The sequence below is a fragment of the Lutjanus erythropterus genome, chromosome 22 (assembly GCF_056507025.1).
Source record: "Lutjanus erythropterus isolate fLutEry1 chromosome 22, fLutEry1.hap2, whole genome shotgun sequence".
NCBI classification, from domain to species: domain Eukaryota; kingdom Metazoa; phylum Chordata; class Actinopteri; order Lutjaniformes; family Lutjanidae; genus Lutjanus; species Lutjanus erythropterus.
Window position 1 is genome coordinate 16,087,946 of NC_139338.1, and position 19,848 is coordinate 16,107,793.

General features: G+C 38.3%; 3 protein-coding genes across 3 annotated transcripts; all 3 read left to right on the plus strand.

Annotated features, from left to right (window-relative positions):
• The first annotated feature begins 2,804 nt into the window (after positions 1–2,804).
• On the plus strand, positions 2,805–6,881 carry LOC146306775 (uncharacterized). Its single transcript, XM_084711513.1, has 8 exons — positions 2,805–2,820; positions 3,461–3,663; positions 4,318–4,422; positions 4,587–4,682; positions 4,839–4,949; positions 5,067–5,184; positions 5,451–5,735; positions 5,815–6,881. The coding sequence occupies exons 1-8, from the start codon at positions 2,805–2,807 to the stop codon at positions 6,717–6,719; spliced, it is 1,839 nt and encodes a 612-aa protein (XP_084567639.1). The 3' UTR covers positions 6,720–6,881.
• An 830-nt stretch (positions 6,882–7,711) lies between these two features.
• Positions 7,712–13,396, plus strand: LOC146306776 (uncharacterized). The gene is made up of 9 exons (XM_084710649.1): positions 7,712–8,032; positions 8,727–8,805; positions 9,049–9,251; positions 9,721–9,825; positions 10,260–10,355; positions 10,475–10,585; positions 11,290–11,407; positions 11,793–12,050; positions 12,310–13,396. The coding sequence occupies exons 1-9, from the start codon at positions 7,712–7,714 to the stop codon at positions 13,161–13,163; spliced, it is 2,145 nt and encodes a 714-aa protein (XP_084566775.1). The 3' UTR covers positions 13,164–13,396.
• A 1,401-nt stretch (positions 13,397–14,797) lies between these two features.
• On the plus strand, positions 14,798–19,520 carry LOC146306777 (uncharacterized). Its single transcript, XM_084710647.1, has 9 exons — positions 14,798–15,144; positions 15,857–15,935; positions 16,112–16,314; positions 16,473–16,577; positions 16,782–16,877; positions 16,970–17,080; positions 17,211–17,328; positions 18,260–18,472; positions 18,670–19,520. Exons 1-9 carry the CDS (start codon positions 14,824–14,826, stop codon positions 19,383–19,385), a joined length of 1,962 nt encoding a protein of 653 aa, XP_084566773.1. The 5' UTR covers positions 14,798–14,823; the 3' UTR covers positions 19,386–19,520.
• The last annotated feature ends 328 nt before the right edge of the window (positions 19,521–19,848 follow it).

Below are 19,848 nucleotides of genomic sequence, written 5' to 3' on the forward strand. Positions count from 1 at the left end.
TTGACTTTTAAAATTCAATCCATAGCACTTTTAGGACTTCTCATTGGTGGTGGTCTAAAACATAAGATACAGTATGGCTGAACGTTCAGGATAAAGCTAGTGTGTAGCCATTCATTTATATTTGGGAGTGGTATTTTTAGCAAAGTGTCTTTCAAATTTCCGTCTACATTAAGTTTTAGCTTTGCTATAACAGCACTGCAGTGTTTCACTCCGTCCAATGAGCTACACGCTGGGGGCTCAACGCTTTCTCTGACATGTAACCAACAACTACCACTGCTGGATGATTGTTTTACTTAAATGATCTCACGAAATATCAGTATTATTGCAAAACTTTTGAATCAAATGTTGATAATAAAGTGGTTTTACTCTTCCGTGTCTATTACCGGAGCTGAAGAGTTGTAGTGATCTGTCAAACAACTCACAATGTTACACAAGTGATGAGATAGGAGGTGGTAGAATAGACGTGGACTAACCTAAAACTGACTATACTGACTAAAAGTGCCTCAAGTACCTTTACCACTGTTAGCCTTTCAAATGTTTGTGAAGTTTTTCTTTGTCAGTACAGCCAATTCTGAAAGTGAATTTATTTGATGAATCAAACCAGGAGCTGATGCCATGTTAAGTGTTTGATGTATACAAGTTTACAAAGCAGAAGAATCATCACACCAAATACAGTATAGTGTAGCCTATATTTAGTTAAATGAATACACTGCAGCCCTGTGAAGTGGTTTAAGTGGTGATGTGAGTGCAATTTGTCTCTTTTCCTATGCATGTGCTCACATCTACTGTACTGTTTTGCACTTACTGAGTTCTAGTCCTGTGCCATTTATGACAACTGCACATTTTGACTGCATGTTACATCCTGTGATATAGTCTGTACAGTAATTCAGTCTGCTCCTGTGTCATTGCTGAAATCTTAGCTCAGTACCTCTGCTGTATTATTGCCTCCCCTTGTGATTTTAAATAGTGGCACTATAACCACGATGTATGTAAACAGTATCATATACCAGCAATATCTGATGATGCATACTTGTCGTGTCTTATTGTTTTATACAGAGATATTAAATTGTTTTATATAAAGGTTTCCCTCCTGCACCTAGAAGTTTTTAAAGAATCTTTTATGGTTAAAAACTTTGTGTATGTTTTAATGATTGTAGTCATTAAAGCTTGAAACATATAAGCTTATGAACTTGTTCCAGCCACTTGTTATTCTACTGCAACTTAGCCAAAAACAGCTACAACACATCACAGCTAAAGCAGAAAAAGAGCTGTTGGGTTTATGTAGTGCCTGTCAGGACCTGACAGGGTTTTTAGATGCTGTATTTGCCAAGACCACTGATAAAAATAACTTATCTCAACACAACAAAATTTGGTTTCTCAAGGTTTTTATCTTTATCTTGCTATTTCAAGAAAACAAACTTTTACAGAGAGAACAAGACAATTAACTCCTGAACTCAAGATGAGAGGATTAAAACCACAGCTTCTCTCACATATACCACTGCACATAAATAACTACAAATAAAACTGCCTCATAAAAGACATGAAATTAAACAAATGTGTAAAATATTGTACAAAAGAATGTTTGCAAGACCTTTTTTAGTACTTAATACTGTCACACATCTGACTGCATTAGAGGATAAGTAATGGAACAAGATGGCACTGAGTTTGTGGTGCTCAAAGCACAAAAAAAATGTATTTGGAAAAAAAAAAATCATGATGTAGTTACTCAAGTTAATCCACAAACCTTGTTGAAAGCAGTTTCATGATGAAACTGAGCCACAGAAACATATCTTTCAAGAGAAGGACAAAATGGACAAATACATGAGAAAACCAGAGAGGACATACTAACTGACAACTTGAAGGAAGTGTTGAAAGGTATGAATACCATCACAGGCTGTAAAGTTAATCATAACATTGAAAGATCACAGAAAGGGACCTGAAAAAAGCCAACAGGATAAACTGGTTATTCAGTGGGTTAAACAAGGAGGCTGCAGACTGTTTTTGTACCTTCTTCCTTGAGAAAAACAAACAAAACCTCAGAGATAAGCACTTTTGTTATGATTAATTAGACAACAAATGTGAAAACTGGCTGAAGTGAAAGGGTTGTTTGTAAAGTATTTGTACTTGGATGCAACACATGTAACTATTTTCTAGCTCCTCATGTCCAATATGTTCTAGTAAGATTACTGAGCACAACACAAACTGTTATTTAAAACAAAACAAAAAACACACCAGGTATTAGACAAGTGCAAGAGACAAATAAACTGCTTTTTTTCCTCAAAAAAGACAAAACTCTAAAAAAGATGTTTCGCTACATGCTTATGACATTTTTTGTGCTGAAATCTTATTTTGAAAAGTCCCTGATTTTCTGCATGTGTTTCACGCCTTCGGAATAAAAGCAGATAATATGACTATTATTATTTTATTTACTTTGCATAAATTTACTGCAAATAAAGTACAGACTCTCATGTGTTTAATGGATTAGGTTCAGGCCAGGAGGAGAATTTTGACAAGTCATTCACGCATGTTTTTGCAATTTTGTGCAGATAGCACTTTTGTTTTGAAGGATGAGAACCGGAAGTATTAGTGTCGTTGCTGGCGGAGTTCTTTTAAACATTAGCAAAGAAGGCTTTATTTTATTTAGTATGTGCACTGGTAGTAGTATAAAGTATAACCTACCTATGCATAAGTAGTCCTCCAAATTAAAACTAATGGTTAAAGGCTAAGTTTCAACTCGACTGCATATAGCTAGCGATTTAGCCGCTATTTAGCTAATCCAAGCTAGCTATCTTACGCACTCCTAAATGGCCAAATATCGAGGTCTGTATTTGACTCTATATGTTTCTACTCCTGTGACAGTAATGGGGATATCTTTATAACGTTACGTGGTGATTAGCTGCTATTTCCATCCCGGTGCTAGCTCGGTTTGGTAGGAGGACGTAGCTAACACTGTAACAGACTGATCCCAACCAAACAGCGTCTCCTTGTGGTCAAATAAATGCTGCTAATGCTGCTTAAGGTTAAATGGACTGTGCTTGAATGCGGACGAGTATCCTTGTTATGATCACGTTTTGGTATACCCTGTTTATATTACATGAAAAACCTTATTATTCATTCAGATTGGAACAAGGTCTTATCCAGGTTTCTAAAACCTTGTTTGTGTTTACATGCACAAAAGGATGCTACAAAAACCCAATCAAAGCCAGGATGCTCATGGGAATGTAAACACAGTCAAAGTCAGACAGTAGCCAAGTTTAATAACATTTACACAGAATAACACACATGTAAGCAAACTTGTTGATAGTTGTTTCAGTGTTTATAATCTAATACTGTAGATTGTCAGTGTATATACATTGTTGAATATATTAAAAGATGGGCTGTAATTGTCAAAGTTGAATGTTTATTTTAAACATAAGATGAAAATTTTTTTCTACTTTCCTCAACCTGCATCTTCTGTTAGATCCTCATCTTCCTCTATCATCTCTGCGTCTCCTGGTTCCTCCGCTGAGGTTGATGTCGGCCTGCATGTGGCAGGTGACCCAGGAGCAAAATGTAGACCAGTATGACAAACTGGCTGAATTCATCAGCTTGGTGACAGAGATGGTCCCAGAGCTTCTGAACTACAAACAGAAGACTCAGCTAATCCTGGGACTGAGAGCTCGGGTGAGTGATTGTGGGTATTAAGACATTTGTTGACACCTGTTCCTGTTCTGTTTTCTGTAGAGAGAAAGAAGTCAAAGTGGAGTGGAAAAATTACAAGACAAATGCCAACTGGTCCTGTGATGACTTACACCAGAAAGTGCAAACTATTACAGGCTTACTGCTGGCTTGTAAAGCACATTGAGACAGTGAGTAAGGCTATACAAATAAAATGGGATTTCTATAGCAAAATATGTGATGTGATATATATGTAGAGATTACCAAATAATCCCTCCACAGTGGTAAGCCTGTTGGCTTTATGATCCAGTTGACTGAACTGCCAAAGAAAGCAGCAGATCAGCTATGTGTTGGTCCTCTGTTAGGGGAGTGAAGCACCACAGTGCTATGAAATCATGCACCCCGGATGCAGAAACATACCCACACAACATAGTTTATGCATGTAAAATACCCAAAACAGCTTGCATGCTTCAATCAAACTTGTCTTATAAATGAATAAATGCAGTCTTGCTAAAAAAAAGACTTATTATAATGTGTTTTTTAAGCTTCTGCATTTTGATGCACAGTCCCACACATAAAGCCCTTTTTATCCAGTCCTTCAAAATTAAACATTAGTTTTATTTTGAAAGTTAAGCAGAAGAGTTTCATTCTGTTTTTCAGCTCATCCTTGAAGTTTTGAAGAGGGCGGATGACGTTAACTGTGAAGCCATCCAGAATCATCTTGACAGTTTCCAAAAATGTACAACACACCACATGCATGAAGAGGTAGGCATCGTTAATGACAGGCTGTCATCTACCCGTCTGGTTATCTGCCAGAGAAAGAGAGATCATTTTTATGCCCTTAGCCAGTATAGTCTGTATGTATTGCTTACCCTGAAATAATATATTTTTTTTATCCTATTATAATCATCCCCTGGGCTTCATCACAGGACCAAGATGGAGAGGTGGAGATTTCAAATTCAGAATTTGTGGAGTTGGTTCAAACATTGCTGAGAGATAAATCTGAAAAAGAACATTTTTTCAAGGTGAGTTTTACCACATTTTCTTGGTTTTAAAAAAGATTAAATCCATTAATATTCCTCTATGCACCTTATGTGTCTGTCTGTAGAATGATTTGTTTATTTTCAGTGTATTTGATACATGATATGTATGTTTTTTGTTTATTATATATACTGTCAAAGGAGGTCTTCAAAGTACAATATGGAGCTCATTTTGACACAGCGTTGCAGATCCTAGTGTGGGAATTCTTCTCCCGGCTAGAAGAGTTACTTCCAGTACCAAGTTTTTCACAGGTAGGCAACAGGGTGAAGAGAAACTGTATCGAATATAGATCCACATCGTAAAGAGGATGTTTATTGTCATTACAAACATTCAGTAAACTTTAAAAGGCACCCATTCTTCTTTTTCAGGTGTTCTCCATGTTTGACATTTCTTCCCTTGACTGTGAATTTGACCAGTTTTTCTGTGACCCTGAAGATCTGAAGAGGATTTTACGGCACCAACAGGAGCGGCAAAAGCTGACTAAAAGTAAGAATTACAATTAAAGTCAATATGCTCAAATTTGCTTTTGGTAGTCCCTTTTCCAATCCCTCTCACCATCTAAGATGCAACATTTAACCTATTTTAATTGCTAAGGAACATAGAATGACAGTGATTTTGACACAATACTGACACAAGAATTTCAGTATTTCCACTATTCTATATTGAAATTCTCTTTAATATCTATTTATTGTGGCAGTAGTAGTTTTACATGGAATTTCACTGTTAACATGAATGTCATTTCTTTTTCTCAGGTGAATTCAGCCTTGTGTCAGACACCATTCTCTCTGCGCTCGCATCTAAACACACTTCAGCATCATCCGAAAATCATATTGATCAAAAAACGGATGGGGGAGGTGTAGGCGGCAAAGAGACGACAGAACTGAAGAACATTAAGCAGGAAGACATTTATGAAGCTGACGAAGAGACTGATGACAGTTCAGTTGAACCCAATCCAAACTCTCAGCTGCAGGAGTACGGACTGTCACCACTCACTGCCTCTCCATGTTCTGTAGAAGTTGGTGTGGCAGGTGATGATGGTGAGCATCTGTATGCTTTGGATCGGAAAATTCATCATTTATAATTTATTATTTTAATTCTCTTGTTTTATGTCGGCAGAAACAGCTGGTGAAGCCACCGTCCACCCACTCAGATGCTCAGTGGACGGAATAAAGGAACATCTAGATCTCAGTGGAAACAAGGAGCCATCAGAAGAGAGCATTGTCTCTCTTCCATTCAGCGAAAACCTCCGAAAAGCCAGTGAAAACTCCTGCCAGGAGTGTGGCAAGACTTTTGCATCTCGTTCCTCCTTGAAAAAACATCACATTGTTCACTCTGCGTTGCGGCCATTCAGGTGCACTCAGTGTGACAAGTCATATAAAAGTCAAAAAGACCTGAATCAGCATTTCCTCATTCACTCTAAACCTAAAGTCCCATCCTTTGCTTGCAGCCTTTGTGAAAAGCGATTTAGTTCTCAGGCTTTGCTCACAGTTCATCTGCGACGTCACAGTGGAGAGAGGCCGTTTGCCTGCTCGTACTGTGACAAGAGGTTCCTGACGAATGCCGTCCTGAAGTCCCATGTGCGTATTCACACTGGCGAGCGCCCATATGCCTGTACTTTTTGCGACAAGACATTCACACAGTTGTATCCTCGCACTGTGCACCTCAGAATGCATATGAAAGAGAAACCGTACCTCTGCAGCACATGTGGTGTGTCCTTTTGTAGCTCCGGGGCCCTGCTGGTGCATTCGAGGACTCACACAGGGGAGCGGCCTTATCAGTGCGATTCCTGTGAAAAAGGCTTTGCCACAGCCGTGCAATTGACAGTACATCGGAGATTCCACACAGGAGAGAGGCCATATTCCTGCTCGCAGTGTGACAAATCATTCCACAGTAGTTCAGGCCTGAGAAAACACTTGAAGACACACACAGGAGAGAAACCTCATAAGTGTTTAACATGTCACAAGACGTTTTCACAAAAATCCAACATGAAAATACATCTTAAAGTCCACAAAAACCTTTAGCACACTGTTTTTGAGATAGTGTGTTAGCATGTGTGCTGTATCTAAAGTAATAGATGAAATCCTGTTTTATTTCTATATCAGGACAAGCTGTTCATATCATTAAATCACTAACATGTATGTATCTAAATATGTCTGTAAATATGGAAATGGGACACTTTAAAATATACCAGCATTGGGTTGTGTCTTTGTGTGTGAAATAGTTACAGATGTGTGAGAAATGGTTAAAAATGAGCAGATATGTCTGAATCTGAGTTTAAAATTTACTGAAGTTAGTAAGTTACATTTTATTGGTGAGAAATAAATTTGTCGGTACTTTCTGTAATTTTTCCACATATGAGCTTCTATTGTATATGATCCTAATAAATGTGTATCATGTAATATTAAACACATATTTTAACTTCAATTTTGGAATTTAATAGGTTTAATATATTCAGGCATAGATTTGTCAGAATTCATACATTTATTATTTTTTTCAAGACATACTTTCCATCTACTGCACAAAAGGGCTTTTCACGTGATAAAAGAAGACAAAAACAAGCGGTAACATTTCAATTAATCTGCTTTTCAAAACGTTTGAAAAGACAGTAAAGATATATGTTCGGCCACATTTTGACACGGACTTTGAACTTAAATCTTATTTTGAAAACTGCTAATTAACCGGCTGATCACTGGTCCATGCTGCTGAGCAGTTGCGTCTCCATAGCAACTACAAGACTTCTATTATCCTCCTGATGCCTTCAGAATAAAACGGAGAATTTCACCATTATTTTAATAACATTTTCTCGACATTCAGTATTATAATTTGGTATGCGCCCACTAAAGCAAAGCACAAATTACTATGTGATCAAACAATTAGGTAGAGGCCAGGAGGAGAATTCTGATTTCTAAGTCGTGCCTAATAAAATTTGTGGAGAACGTACTTTTGTTTTGAAGGATGCGAACCGGATGTTTTAATGTGATTCTACCGCACGCGCTGAGCTTTACATTTCAATATGGACTCCTTTCAAACAAGACTGGCCGAGCAGGTTCGCCTGTACAAACATCTGTACGACTCTTCATTAAAAGAACACAAGGACAATCAAATGGGCCTGAATTCGTGGAAGGAGATAGCCGCCACGTTGGGAAAGGATGAGGCACTTTGTCGCAAAATGTGGAAAAATATGCGGGACCGTTTCGTGAAAGCGAAAAAAAAGAGCCATGTAAAGAGTAGCAAACTGGGCAGATTCAGAGTGGTCCCACCGATTCTGACAGAGCTGGGATGGCTGTCTGAGTTCACCAAACATCGAGAGTCGGACAACAATTTCCAGTTTGAGGTAAATGACAGTAATTATAGTAAACAAATAGAAAGTTTGGCGGTACGTCGATGTCTGCTACTGATGTAGACATCCCACTTTCCTTTACTTCCACACTGTCTAGTTTAGTTTCACTGGTCTTGCCCGGGTGTTTCTTACTCTCAGAAAGTGACCACACACCAAAACAGTAAAATACCTTCTCACAACTATCTCCGCGTCCTGATGTACAGAGCAACGTAAACGATTTACACCAGGAATATTAAGAACGAAGACGCCATGTTTGAGTGGAGCTACGTATGCACAATATGGATTTTCCTCCCCAGCCGATACCGATAGTTACCTGTTTGTCATGCCCAATACCGATTCTTTAACATTTTATATTTTGTATTTTAAAAAGAAGATCACATAACCTGTACTTCATGCACACCTGAGGAGAGTTAAGTATTGCGTTGGAGTGTATTGATGCTGCACTTGTTAAGTTAATGAAAGCAATCTGGCTTTGTAATAATGGCCCTATTTACTGGCAACAATGTCATTATTGGAATATAAGATACAAAAACCCTATGTATCCCTATTCCATATGTTTGTTGCATAAAATCTTGAATCTGCTGCTTATAAGAAGTGGAATAGGTGTTATTAGCACTCACTGTAGCACTTTTGCTGTTCTGTATTTATCACTTCACTATTTATCATTGTTTTTTTTTTTTACTTAAAGGATGATGGAGCAGGATGCACAGAGGTTCACAGGACAACGCTGAATTTCTGCACCCTGGACAATCCAATGTCTTCACCAGGTGCGTGTGAACACATTTGAGAGAGCTTATATAATACATTTGCTGATGTAGCTAGCTGTATATTTACTGTAGTTATTGCAATATAGAGTGTGAGCAGAGTGCAGAGTGTGATTAAATGTTTTGGAAAATGTAATACAACTGTCAAAGATGCTAGTGCCTGCATGTTAAATATATTGTTATCCCTCTACAGTATATCCTACATATCCTCCTTATATTTGCTTCACTTCTTGCATATTCTTTTAGATCCTCATCTTCCTTTATCATCCCTGCGCCTCCTGGTTCCTCCACTGAGGTTGATGTCAGCCTGCATGTGGCAGGTGGCTCAGGAGCGAAATGTAGACCAGTATGACAAACTGGCTGAATTTGTCACGTTGGCAACAGAGATGGTCCCAGAGCTTCTGAACTACAAACAGAAGACTCAGCTCATCCTGGGACTGAGAGCTCGGGTGAGTGAATGTGGGTATTAAGACTATTTGTGGGCATTTGCTCCTCTTCTTTTTTTCTGTGGAAGGAAAGAAGTCAAAGTGGAGTTGAGAAATGGAAAGGAAGAAGCCAGCTGGGTCTGTGATGATTACACCACATAGTGCAAAGCATGACAGACTTAGTGTTTGCTTCTACATCTTCAAAATTACAAAATATCCTATCACCATTGGAATGAACAGAATTATAACTGAAATTGTTTTGGGGAAAAATATATAAGTTATAATCTGAAAAAATATTTCCAGCACTCTTAAGATGAACGCGTAACCAAAGGCAGCCAAATGCAGCCTTTCTAGTAAGATTGTGTTACTCTAATGTTTAAAGATTCTGCATTTGGATGCAAGTTCTTATAAGTAAAGTTGTTTTTATTTAGTCTGTCAAATTGTAACATTAGTTTTATTTTGAAAGTTCCACTTTTCACTCTGTGTTTTTCAGCTCATCCTTGAAATCTTAAAGAGGATTGATGAGGTTGACTATGAAGCCATCCAGGATCATCTTAACAGTTTCCAGCAGAGCACCACCAACCACATGCACGAAGAGGTAGTCAGCGTTAAAAGATGTCATTTTCCCATTTGGCTATCTGCCACAGACAGAGAGATCATTTTGATGTCCTTATTCTTATGGAAACAATGAACTGCCTAAACACCAATGTAGTCTTAAGATTTTACCATACACTGATTTTTTTTTTGTTATCAGATTTAGTTGCAGAAATTCATAACTGTTTATTTTATGTTGGAGAGAAATTTCAGTAGAACAGTGTTCCCCAACCCTGGTCCTCAGGGCCCACTGCCCTGCATGCTTTAGATGTTTTCCTGCTTCAAATTATCAGGTTGTTATCAGGCTTCTGCAAAGGCTTCATGATGAGCTGATCATTTGAATGAGGTGTGTTGGGGCAGGGAAGCATATAAAACCTCCATAAAAAGAAAACTGATAATTCATGTATGTAAATAAACTTCTCCTGGGCTTCATGACAGGACCAAGATGAAGAGGTGGAGATTTCAAAGTCAGCATTTGTGGAGTTGGTTCAAGCTTTACTGAAAGACCAATCTGAAAAAGAAATTTTTTTCAAGGTAAGTTTTACCACATTTTTTTTTAGGTATTTCAAGGGTTAAATCCATTAATGTGTGCATCTTCCTTATGTGTCTGTCCGATACATGATTTTTCACATCTTTTTTTTTCCCTGTCAAAGGAGGTCTTCAAAGTACAGTATGGGGCCCGTTTTGATACAGCGCTGCAGATCCTGGTGTGGGAATTCTTCTCCCGGCTAGAAGAGTTACTCCCAGTACCAAGTTTTTCACAGGTAAGCAACAGGGTGAAGAGAAACTGTCCATCCAACTGATCCTTCAACCAATCAATCCCCAAACGATAGCTGATGAGTTGTTATTAGGAAGGGCTGTTGACACAAGGGAATTACTTAAAGACAAGAATAATTTATTAAACTAAGATTAACACAAATCATAAGACAAACAAGAAGACAATATATAAGTATATATAAGTAAATCTCCGGCCCTAGCTAATTACTTGCTGAGGTTGATCAGGTAACATACCATCAAGATAAACAAAGCACACTACTTTTAGTATTGGAGCCGTATGAAGAGGTGACAAACTGTGGAAACAAATACTTATGCATGTACTGCCTTGGTGTAATTTTCAACTAATCCATGAGACTAAAATGACAAGACGAGGATCCTCAGTTTTAATGGCAAACATATGACAAAGAATAGCCCAGAACAGACAAACCAAACACTGAATGACATATAGAAACGCTGAAAACTCAAATATGACAACATGGTTGCCTGTCATAATGCACAGTAATTAATTAGATATCATTGACATGGTGCCATGGTTGGTGTAGTAATGGCCAGTAGCAGTAAAAATGTTTCCAAATACCAGAACTGCAAATGTAGATCCATGTAGTAACGGATAATGTTGAATGAAGAAGCACAAGTTTTTACAAACATGTCGAAGCTTCTTTTTAAAATCTGACCACTCTTCTTTTTCCAGGTATTTTCCATGTTTGACATTTCTTCCCTTGACTGTGAGTTTGAGCAGTTTGTCTCAGACTCTGAAGATCTGAAAAGGATTTTGCACCACCAACAGGAGCGGCAAAAGCTGACTAAAAGTAAGAATCTATTAACATGTAGTATCTTATTTCTCCCCCTTACAGCCAAGGCACACGGAAACAGCTTTTACAGTGATAACATTTGCTTTAGCCATTCTTTACTGAGTGTCTAAAACCCAACATGAAATCTACTACAATTAGAATATAGAATGACAGTGACTTTAGTTGGAAGCACAGAGTACCAATTTTCATTTTCTTAAATTAAATAATTGGTGAGTGAAAATGTGGTATCAATGCACATGTGCTGTGGGTGAAAGGAAGATAACCTTTTTACACCTTCACTTATGACCAATTCTAGTTCAGTTTTCAGTCCTGCCTAATAACCACCCTTGTGCCTTTTACATGCAATTTCAGCGCTAACATGAATGTTATCTCTTTTTCTCAGGTGAATTCACCCTCATGTCAGACACAATTCTCTCTACGCTTGCATCTAAACAGATTTTGGTGGAATCTGAACATTACATTGATCAAAACATCAGTCAAAAAAAGTCTGAACAGAAGACACTGGAGCAAGAACACATTTGTGAGGAAGATGAAGAGACTGATGACAGTTGCATCGAAACAAATCGCGTGCGGCTGCATGAGTACAGGCTGTCACCACTCACTTACTCTCCGTGTTATGAAGGTGCAGCAGGTGATGATGGTGAGCATGTATTGTAGATGATTTTCTGGATAACCTGAAAAAAATATTCCTAATCCAGTGCAAGTGTTTGCATTGATTATACTGGTGATTTGTTACTGAATCATTTTTACAGCATCAGAATAGCTCAAGTTTGATTTTAGCATACCTATGTAAGTGTAAAGATGAACTTCATATTGGTCATACTAGGTCAAACCTTTCACTTTGCATGTAGATTCTGTTGTAAGAATTTATTGCTAATTCTTTTGTTTCCTGATGGCAGAAACAGCTGGTGAAGCCACCTTCCACCCACCCAGATGCTCAATGGAAGGTGTAAAGGAACAGCTGGATCTGAGTCGAAACAAGGAGTCATCAGAAGAGAGCATGAACCTGTCAGTGACTGGAAGCAGGGTCGATGTTAGCAAGAATTCTTCGGTACGGCGATTCAAGTGCACTCAGTGCGACAAGTCATATAAATATAAAAAAGACCTGAAAATACATTTCATTACTCATCACACTAAGATTAATCACTCTAAAATTAAAGTCCCTGCTGCTGCTTGCAGCCTTTGTGAGAAGAAATTTAGTTCTCAGCATGTTCTTAGAATTCATCTGCGTAGTCACACCGGAGAGAGGCCATTTTCCTGTTCCTACTGCGACAGGAGGTTCATGAAGAAGGACGTCTTAAAGGCTCATGTGCGCACTCACACTGGTGAGCGCCCATATGCCTGTCCTCTTTGTGACAAGAAATTCACACAGTCGACTACACGCACTGTGCACCTGAGGACGCATATGAAAGAGAAACCATACCTATGCAGCACATGTGGTATGTCCTTTTGTAGCTCCGGGTCCTTGCTGGTGCATTCGAGGACTCACACAGGAGAGCGGCCTTATCAGTGTGAGGTGTGTGGAAAAGGTTTCAGGACATCTGAAGGACTGACAGTACATCGGAGATACCACACAGGAGAGAGACCATATTCTTGCTCACAATGTGACAAATCATTCCCCGGTAGCTCATGTCTGAAGAAACACATGAGGACACACACAGGAGAGAAACCTCACCAATGTTTAACGTGTCACAAGAGGTTTTCTGAAAAATCCAATTTGAAAATACATCTTAAAGTCCACAAAAACCTTTAGCATACTGTTTTTGGAGAAAGGTTGTTGGCATGTTTACTTCAGTGATAGATGAAAGCCTGATTTGTTTGTATGCTAAGACAAATTGTTTTGATGTATTTTTCATCATCATCATGTAAATATGGGCTTGGAACTGTTGAATATTACACATTTATGTATATACTGTAAATTCACTTCGTTTTGTATTGTTATAATCATTATAGAACATAAAAATGTTAATCATTATTATTACTGAAGCACAAGTAAATATGTGAAAATGGGAACAATCGCCCAACTCTGTTGTAGAGTTGTGTTAAGATGAAGGTAATCCTTGAGATACAAAATGTAAATCAGTAAAATGTTCTGACAAAAATGCCAACACTGAGAAGTACTCAGAAGTGTGAGAGGTAGTAAACAGACATTTGTCTGCACATGTGTGACTGAGAAATACTGATCCTTTGCACTGAAAGAGTGTGAATGAGCGTGCCCATCTAAGTCTGGTTGTAAATTTTGCCCATTTTACCCATATGAATCAGTGCATATGATTGATAAAGGATTTTTGGAAATTGAAGTTTCCCTTTATTTTTTTCAGCAATTGTGACCACAAATATACTGGACAAGACGATTTACAGATAATGAAACTTTTTGGTAAACAAATTATAGAATGGTGACAGTTTCATAAAACATCTTTTGCATTCTGTACTTCATTTCTTTTCATTTATTGACAGACATACATGCCTGATATATCTGTACGGAGCCAGTTAGTTATTTTGAAATTTCTATATCATTTCTTTTTACAAAAACCAAATGTGTTGTTGGTAACCAACACTCTAGGACCAATGGACACCTGTATTTTTGTTGCACAAAGAAATAACTTAATGTAGAACATTTGCCAAATTGACAATGAAGTCCAAATAACTAAGGGTTTGTTGTAAACAGTTTATGAAGTCTGTTTTAACTCAACAATTCACAAAATTATGAGATTTTTCGAGGGAGTGCGGGAACTAAACCCTCGAACAACAAAGAAGTATCCTATGTTGGTTACTGTTTATTTGACTTGTTGCTGTTTGATGTAGTCTTCTTTCATAAATTGAGTGTAAATAGTGAAAGAAACAACTTACAGTGTAGAATTCAACGCCGAATTTGGTATGATCAAGAATTTGTCGTAGACATTTCACAAAATTTATTTAACTTAAGCCTCTCCTCCCTCAACAGCTTTCAAAATTGTGCATTTTTTAAAGGGGGTATATTATTAAATGTGTGCATCACATATAACATTTCAAATAATGTGCTTTTCACAATGGTTAAAGGCAGTGAAGACAGATGTGAAGCTACATTTCGACGCGGGCGTTTTGAGCTGCAATCTTATTTTGAAAACTGGCAACCGACTGCTCACCTGGGTTCCCATAGCAACCAGAGGATTCTGCGTTTCACGCCTTCAGAATAACACCGTAGAGTTTGACCACAATAATAATGATTATTAATAACGTTGTCTCAACGTACTACAATTTGGTGTGTACCCGCTAAAGGAACAAATTATTATGCGTTAAAGGGGTCAGGTACAGGCCAGGAGGAGAATTTTGTAATGTGATTCATGTCAAATTAAAACGTTGTCTTTTGTTATGAAGGATGTGAACCGGATGTTTAACTGTTCCGCTGCACGCGCTGAACTTTACATTTCAACATGGACTCCTTCCAAACAAGACTGGCCGAACAGGTTCGGCTCCACAAACATCTGTACGACTCTTCATTGAAAGAGCACAGGGACAGTCAGATGGGCATAAATTCGTGGAATGAGATAGCCGCCTCGCTGGGAAAGGATGAAGGGGTTTGTCGCAAAATGTGGAAAAATATGCGGGATCGTTTCGTGAAAGCGAAAAAAAAGACCCAGGCAAAGAGTGGCAATCCGGGTAAATACAGAATGCTCCCGCCGATTCTGATGGAGCTGGGATGGCTATCCCAGTTCACCAGACATCGAGAGTCGGACAGCAGTTTCCAGTTTGAGGTAAGCCACGGCGATTAAAGTAAACAAATGCAAAGTTTGGCGGCACGTTTGTGTTTACTAACTGTTGCAAGCTGCCTGCTGTCCTTTACTTCTACTCTTTAATGTCCACGTGTGTCCTCTTTTAATTACTGTCAGAGAGATCACGCAACAAAACAGAAAAAACAACAATGTTTCCATGTCGCGATATGTAAACAAATAAGTCCGGAAATTGACACGTGGTGTTTGAGTGGAGCAAGAGATGCATGATATGGATTTTTTTCAGCCGATACCGATGACCGATAATTACGTGTTTCTAGTGGCAGACACTGACAATGTAACTGATACTATCACATATTTGTATTTGAAAGCTTTAATATGTAACATCTCTGGATTAAAATGTATGAAAACCGTAGAAGAACATTGTGTATTTTGTGGAATCATACACTATCCTCAGTGTTTCCTGATATATATATATATAGATACAGCTCCACTGAGGGACAGTGGAGCTGTATCCTGGTTCCATATGTTACTTGTTTACAGAATTATATAAATTGATTAGAATTAGTAAAATGAATGCTATTAGTACCTTTTACACAAACATGGCATATTCATTGTTTTCTCTTTATTATTACTACTAGTTGTTTTTGTTTGTCTTTGTTCTGCAGGAGTTTATTTGTTACATAGCAAAGTTTATAAGGCAGCCTCATTATAATTACAGTTTTCTTTATTTAAGGATGATGGGGCCGAATGCCCAGCAGTTGACAAGGCAACACTGAATATCTGCACCGTGGACGATCAGATGTCTTCACCCTGTATGTGTGAATATGTTTGAGAGAGTTTCTGAATGTGTCAGAAAATGTAATGTAACTGTCAAAGATGCTATTGTGTGATAAATACATTATTATGCATTCATATACTTCGAGTTTTGAGACTGTACAAGTTAAAAAACTTTGTGTTTATTTGTTTCACTGTCTGCATCCACTATTAGATCTTCATCTTCCTCTGTCATCCCTGCGCCTCCTGGTTCCTCCACTGAGGTTGATGTCCGCCTGTATGTGGCAGGTGACACAGGACCGAAATGTAGACCAGTATGACAAACTGGCTGAATTCATCATGTTAGTGACAGAGATGGTCCCAGAGCTTCTGAACTACAAACAGAAGACTCAGCTAATCCTGGGACTGAGAGCTCGGGTGAGTGAAAGTGGGTATTAAACTAACCAAATGACGCCTGCCTAGTAAGATAAGCAAAATAAGTAAAGCTGTTATTTCTTGTCTGAAATGAATGAGAAAAATGAACGAAAGAGTTTTATTTTGGAAGTTAAGAGTAAAACTTCATTTGTGTTTTTCAGCTTATCCTTGAAGTCTTAAAGACGACAGACGATGTTGACTGTAAAGCTGTTCAGGGTCCTCTCAACAGTTTCCAGCAGACAACATCAAACCATGTGCATGATGAGGTAAGCAGGATGTTTTACATGAGGACACAGTGTCAAAGATGATCTTACTATGTAGCTTACTACATATGGGAAACAGTAAGCCAAATTGCAATAGTCTTTAGTATAATTTTTCCTGAAATATATTTTTTTTACTATCTTACAAAAAAAAAACTGATTAGAAAACTGATGATGCATGCATATAAATAAACTTGGGCTTTATGACAGGACCAAGATGGAGAGGTGGAGATTTCAAAGTCAGCATTTGTGGAATTGGTTCAAACATTACTGAGAGATCAATCTGAAAAAGAACATTTTTTCAAGGTGAGTTTTACATTAATTTATATTATTGTTTATCCTCTATATATTTGTTACATGATGGTGTTTAATGTTTATATATTTGTTTCCTGTGAAAGGAGGTCTTCCCACTACAGTATGGAGCACGTTTTGATACAGAGCTACAGATCCTGGTGTGGGAATTCTTCACCCGACTGGAAGAGTTACTCCCAGTTCCAAGTTTTTCACAGGTAGGCAGCAGTGTGAAGAGACACTGTCCAAACAACTGACCTTGCATCCATGTAATCACCAAAATGATTCACAGAACTGCAAAAGCTAAAATGGCTTTGTGTTTAAAATGCGTCCATTCCTCTTTTTCAGGTGTTCTCCATGTTTGACATTTCTTCCCTTGACTGTGACTTTGAGCAGTTTGTCTCCGACCCTGAAGATCTGAAGAGGATTTTGCAGCACCAACAAGAGCGGCAAAAGCTGACTAAAAGTAAGAATCTCTTGTAATTTGATGTTGTTTGTCTCTCAGTTACAGAAAAGATGCTTTTTGGACTCGCCTTGCCCTGGAGAGATATTCTTTTCCCTCAGAGAACCAAGATTATGATATAATTGAATGCTCTCTGTCCTGCTGAGCCTGAGATGGCAGCTGAGTTTGAATAAGATGTCACTGCCACCAGAGAGCTCACTCATGTGTTAAGATAAAAGAAATACTCACAAACACTTGCTATGTACACACCCGTGGCTTGGGTGCAAGACATCACCCAAGCCATGGGTGATGTTTTGCACAACAACAATAGCAATAATAATGATACTTTATAATCTAGCACAGTACATTCATAAAATGCAACAAAAGTGCCTAAAATAAAAACAGAAAACCATGACATTTATGATAAAATCATAAAAACAAGGGGGGGGGGGAATCTAATTAATCAACCATAAAACACTTTCAAGACTTGTATTAAAGATTTTTTAATAAATGTGATTTTGATATTATTTATAAATAGTTCAAATGTGTGTTTCAACATTTTCTAAGACAGTCAGGCTGTTGTTATTTGAGCGTGCATATGGTCTGTGGCAATTCTAAATTTGTCTGCAGAGTACAAACAAATTCAGGTAAGAAATTATTGATAAATCCCAGATTTGTGCTCAAAACATTCTATTGCGCAGTTAAAGCACAAATTATTGCATACGTACTGTTTGCGAACGAGGCTCAGTATGAGCTAGAGTGCATTAGCGTTTAGCATTAGCAGTGTAAATGATGAGAGGACCAGTTATGTAACCTGGTTCACAAATAAAATTATGTGTAATATCCATTTATTCCAGCACTAGTAGTGTGACATTCCTGCCAAGCAACCAGCACCAGTCTTGTGCCTTTTACATGGAATTCCAGCTCTAATGTGAATATTATTTCTGTTTCTCAGGTGAATTCACCCTCATGTCAGACACTATTCTCTCCACGCTCGCATCTAAACAGACTTGGGTGGCACCTGAAGATCATATTGATGAAAAAATCAGTCAGGAGAGAATAAAGCAAGAAGACAATTGTGAAGATGATGAAGAGACTGACGACAGTTCCATTGAAACAAATCCAAAGTCTCGGCTGGATGAGTATGAGCTGGTGATGGTTCGCGATGGTGAGCATCTCTTGTGTTGTACATGATTTTCTGGATGATTTGGAAAATATCTGGGGCAAGCGTTTGCACTGATTCTACTGGTGTTTTTACTTAGTCATTTTCTGTGTAACAGTCATCTCACTCGGACAAACGCTTCACTTGGCATATAGATCCTGTTGACGTAATTCATCACTAATTTTCCTGTTTCCTGTTCACAGAAACAGCTGATGAAACCGATTTCCAGCCACCCAGATGCTCAGTAGAAGGAGGGAAGGAACATCTGGATCTGCATACAAACGAGGAGCCGTCAGAAGAGAGTGTGAATCACTCCAAAATTACAGTCCCATCCTTCACTTGCAACCTTTGTGAGAAGAGATTTCGTTCTCAGACTGTGCTTACGGTTCACCTGCGACGTCACACCGGAGAGAGACCATTCGCCTGTTCGTACTGCGACAAGAGGTTCCTGACAAAAAACGTCCTGAAGTCTCACGTGCGCACCCACACTGGAGAGCGCCCATATGCCTGTCCTGTATGCGACAAGAAATTTACACAGTCGACTCCACGCAATGTGCATCTCAGGACACATATGAAAGAGAAACCGTACCTATGCAGCACATGTGGTATGTCCTTTTGTAGCTCCGGGGCCCTGCTGGTGCATTCACGGACTCACACAGGGGAGCGGCCTTATCAGTGTGAGGTGTGTGGAAAAGGTTTCAGGACAAATGAAAGACTGACATTACATCGAAGATACCACACAGGAGAGAGACCATATTCTTGCTCACAATGTGACAAATCATTCCCCAGTAGTTCATGTCTGAAGAAACACATGAGGACACACACAGGAGAGAAACCTCACCAATGTTTAACGTGTCACAAGAGGTTTTCCCAAAAATCCAATTTGAAAATACATCTCAGAGTCCACAAAAATCTCTAGTGGACTGTTTTTGGAGACAAGTTGTTGGCATTTGTACTGTTTCTTAAGTGATGGATCAAATTCTGGTTAATTTCTGTGAGGACAAGCTGTTCATATCAGTAAATCACAAACATTTATGTATGCAAGTATGGACTTGAATATCAATGTCAATGCACCTCATGTTCTTAAGAGACTATTAAAGAGCATAAAACAGTATGAAAATTTAAACAATCACTCAACCATAATGTTGAGTTGTGTTTAGGTCAAGTTCATCTTTGAGAAAGAATATTGAGGTCAACATTAAGGAGTACTTATGTGTGTGTGAGATAAATTCTTTGTACTGTGAATGAGCTTGTCTGTCTAAGTCTGGATGTAAATTTTGCACAAATTGGCAAATTCGGACTGTAATCCTACCAATACAGGATTTTAAGGCAGATACAGATATTGATACTTGAAAGTTTAAAAAAAAATCTGATTAAGATAT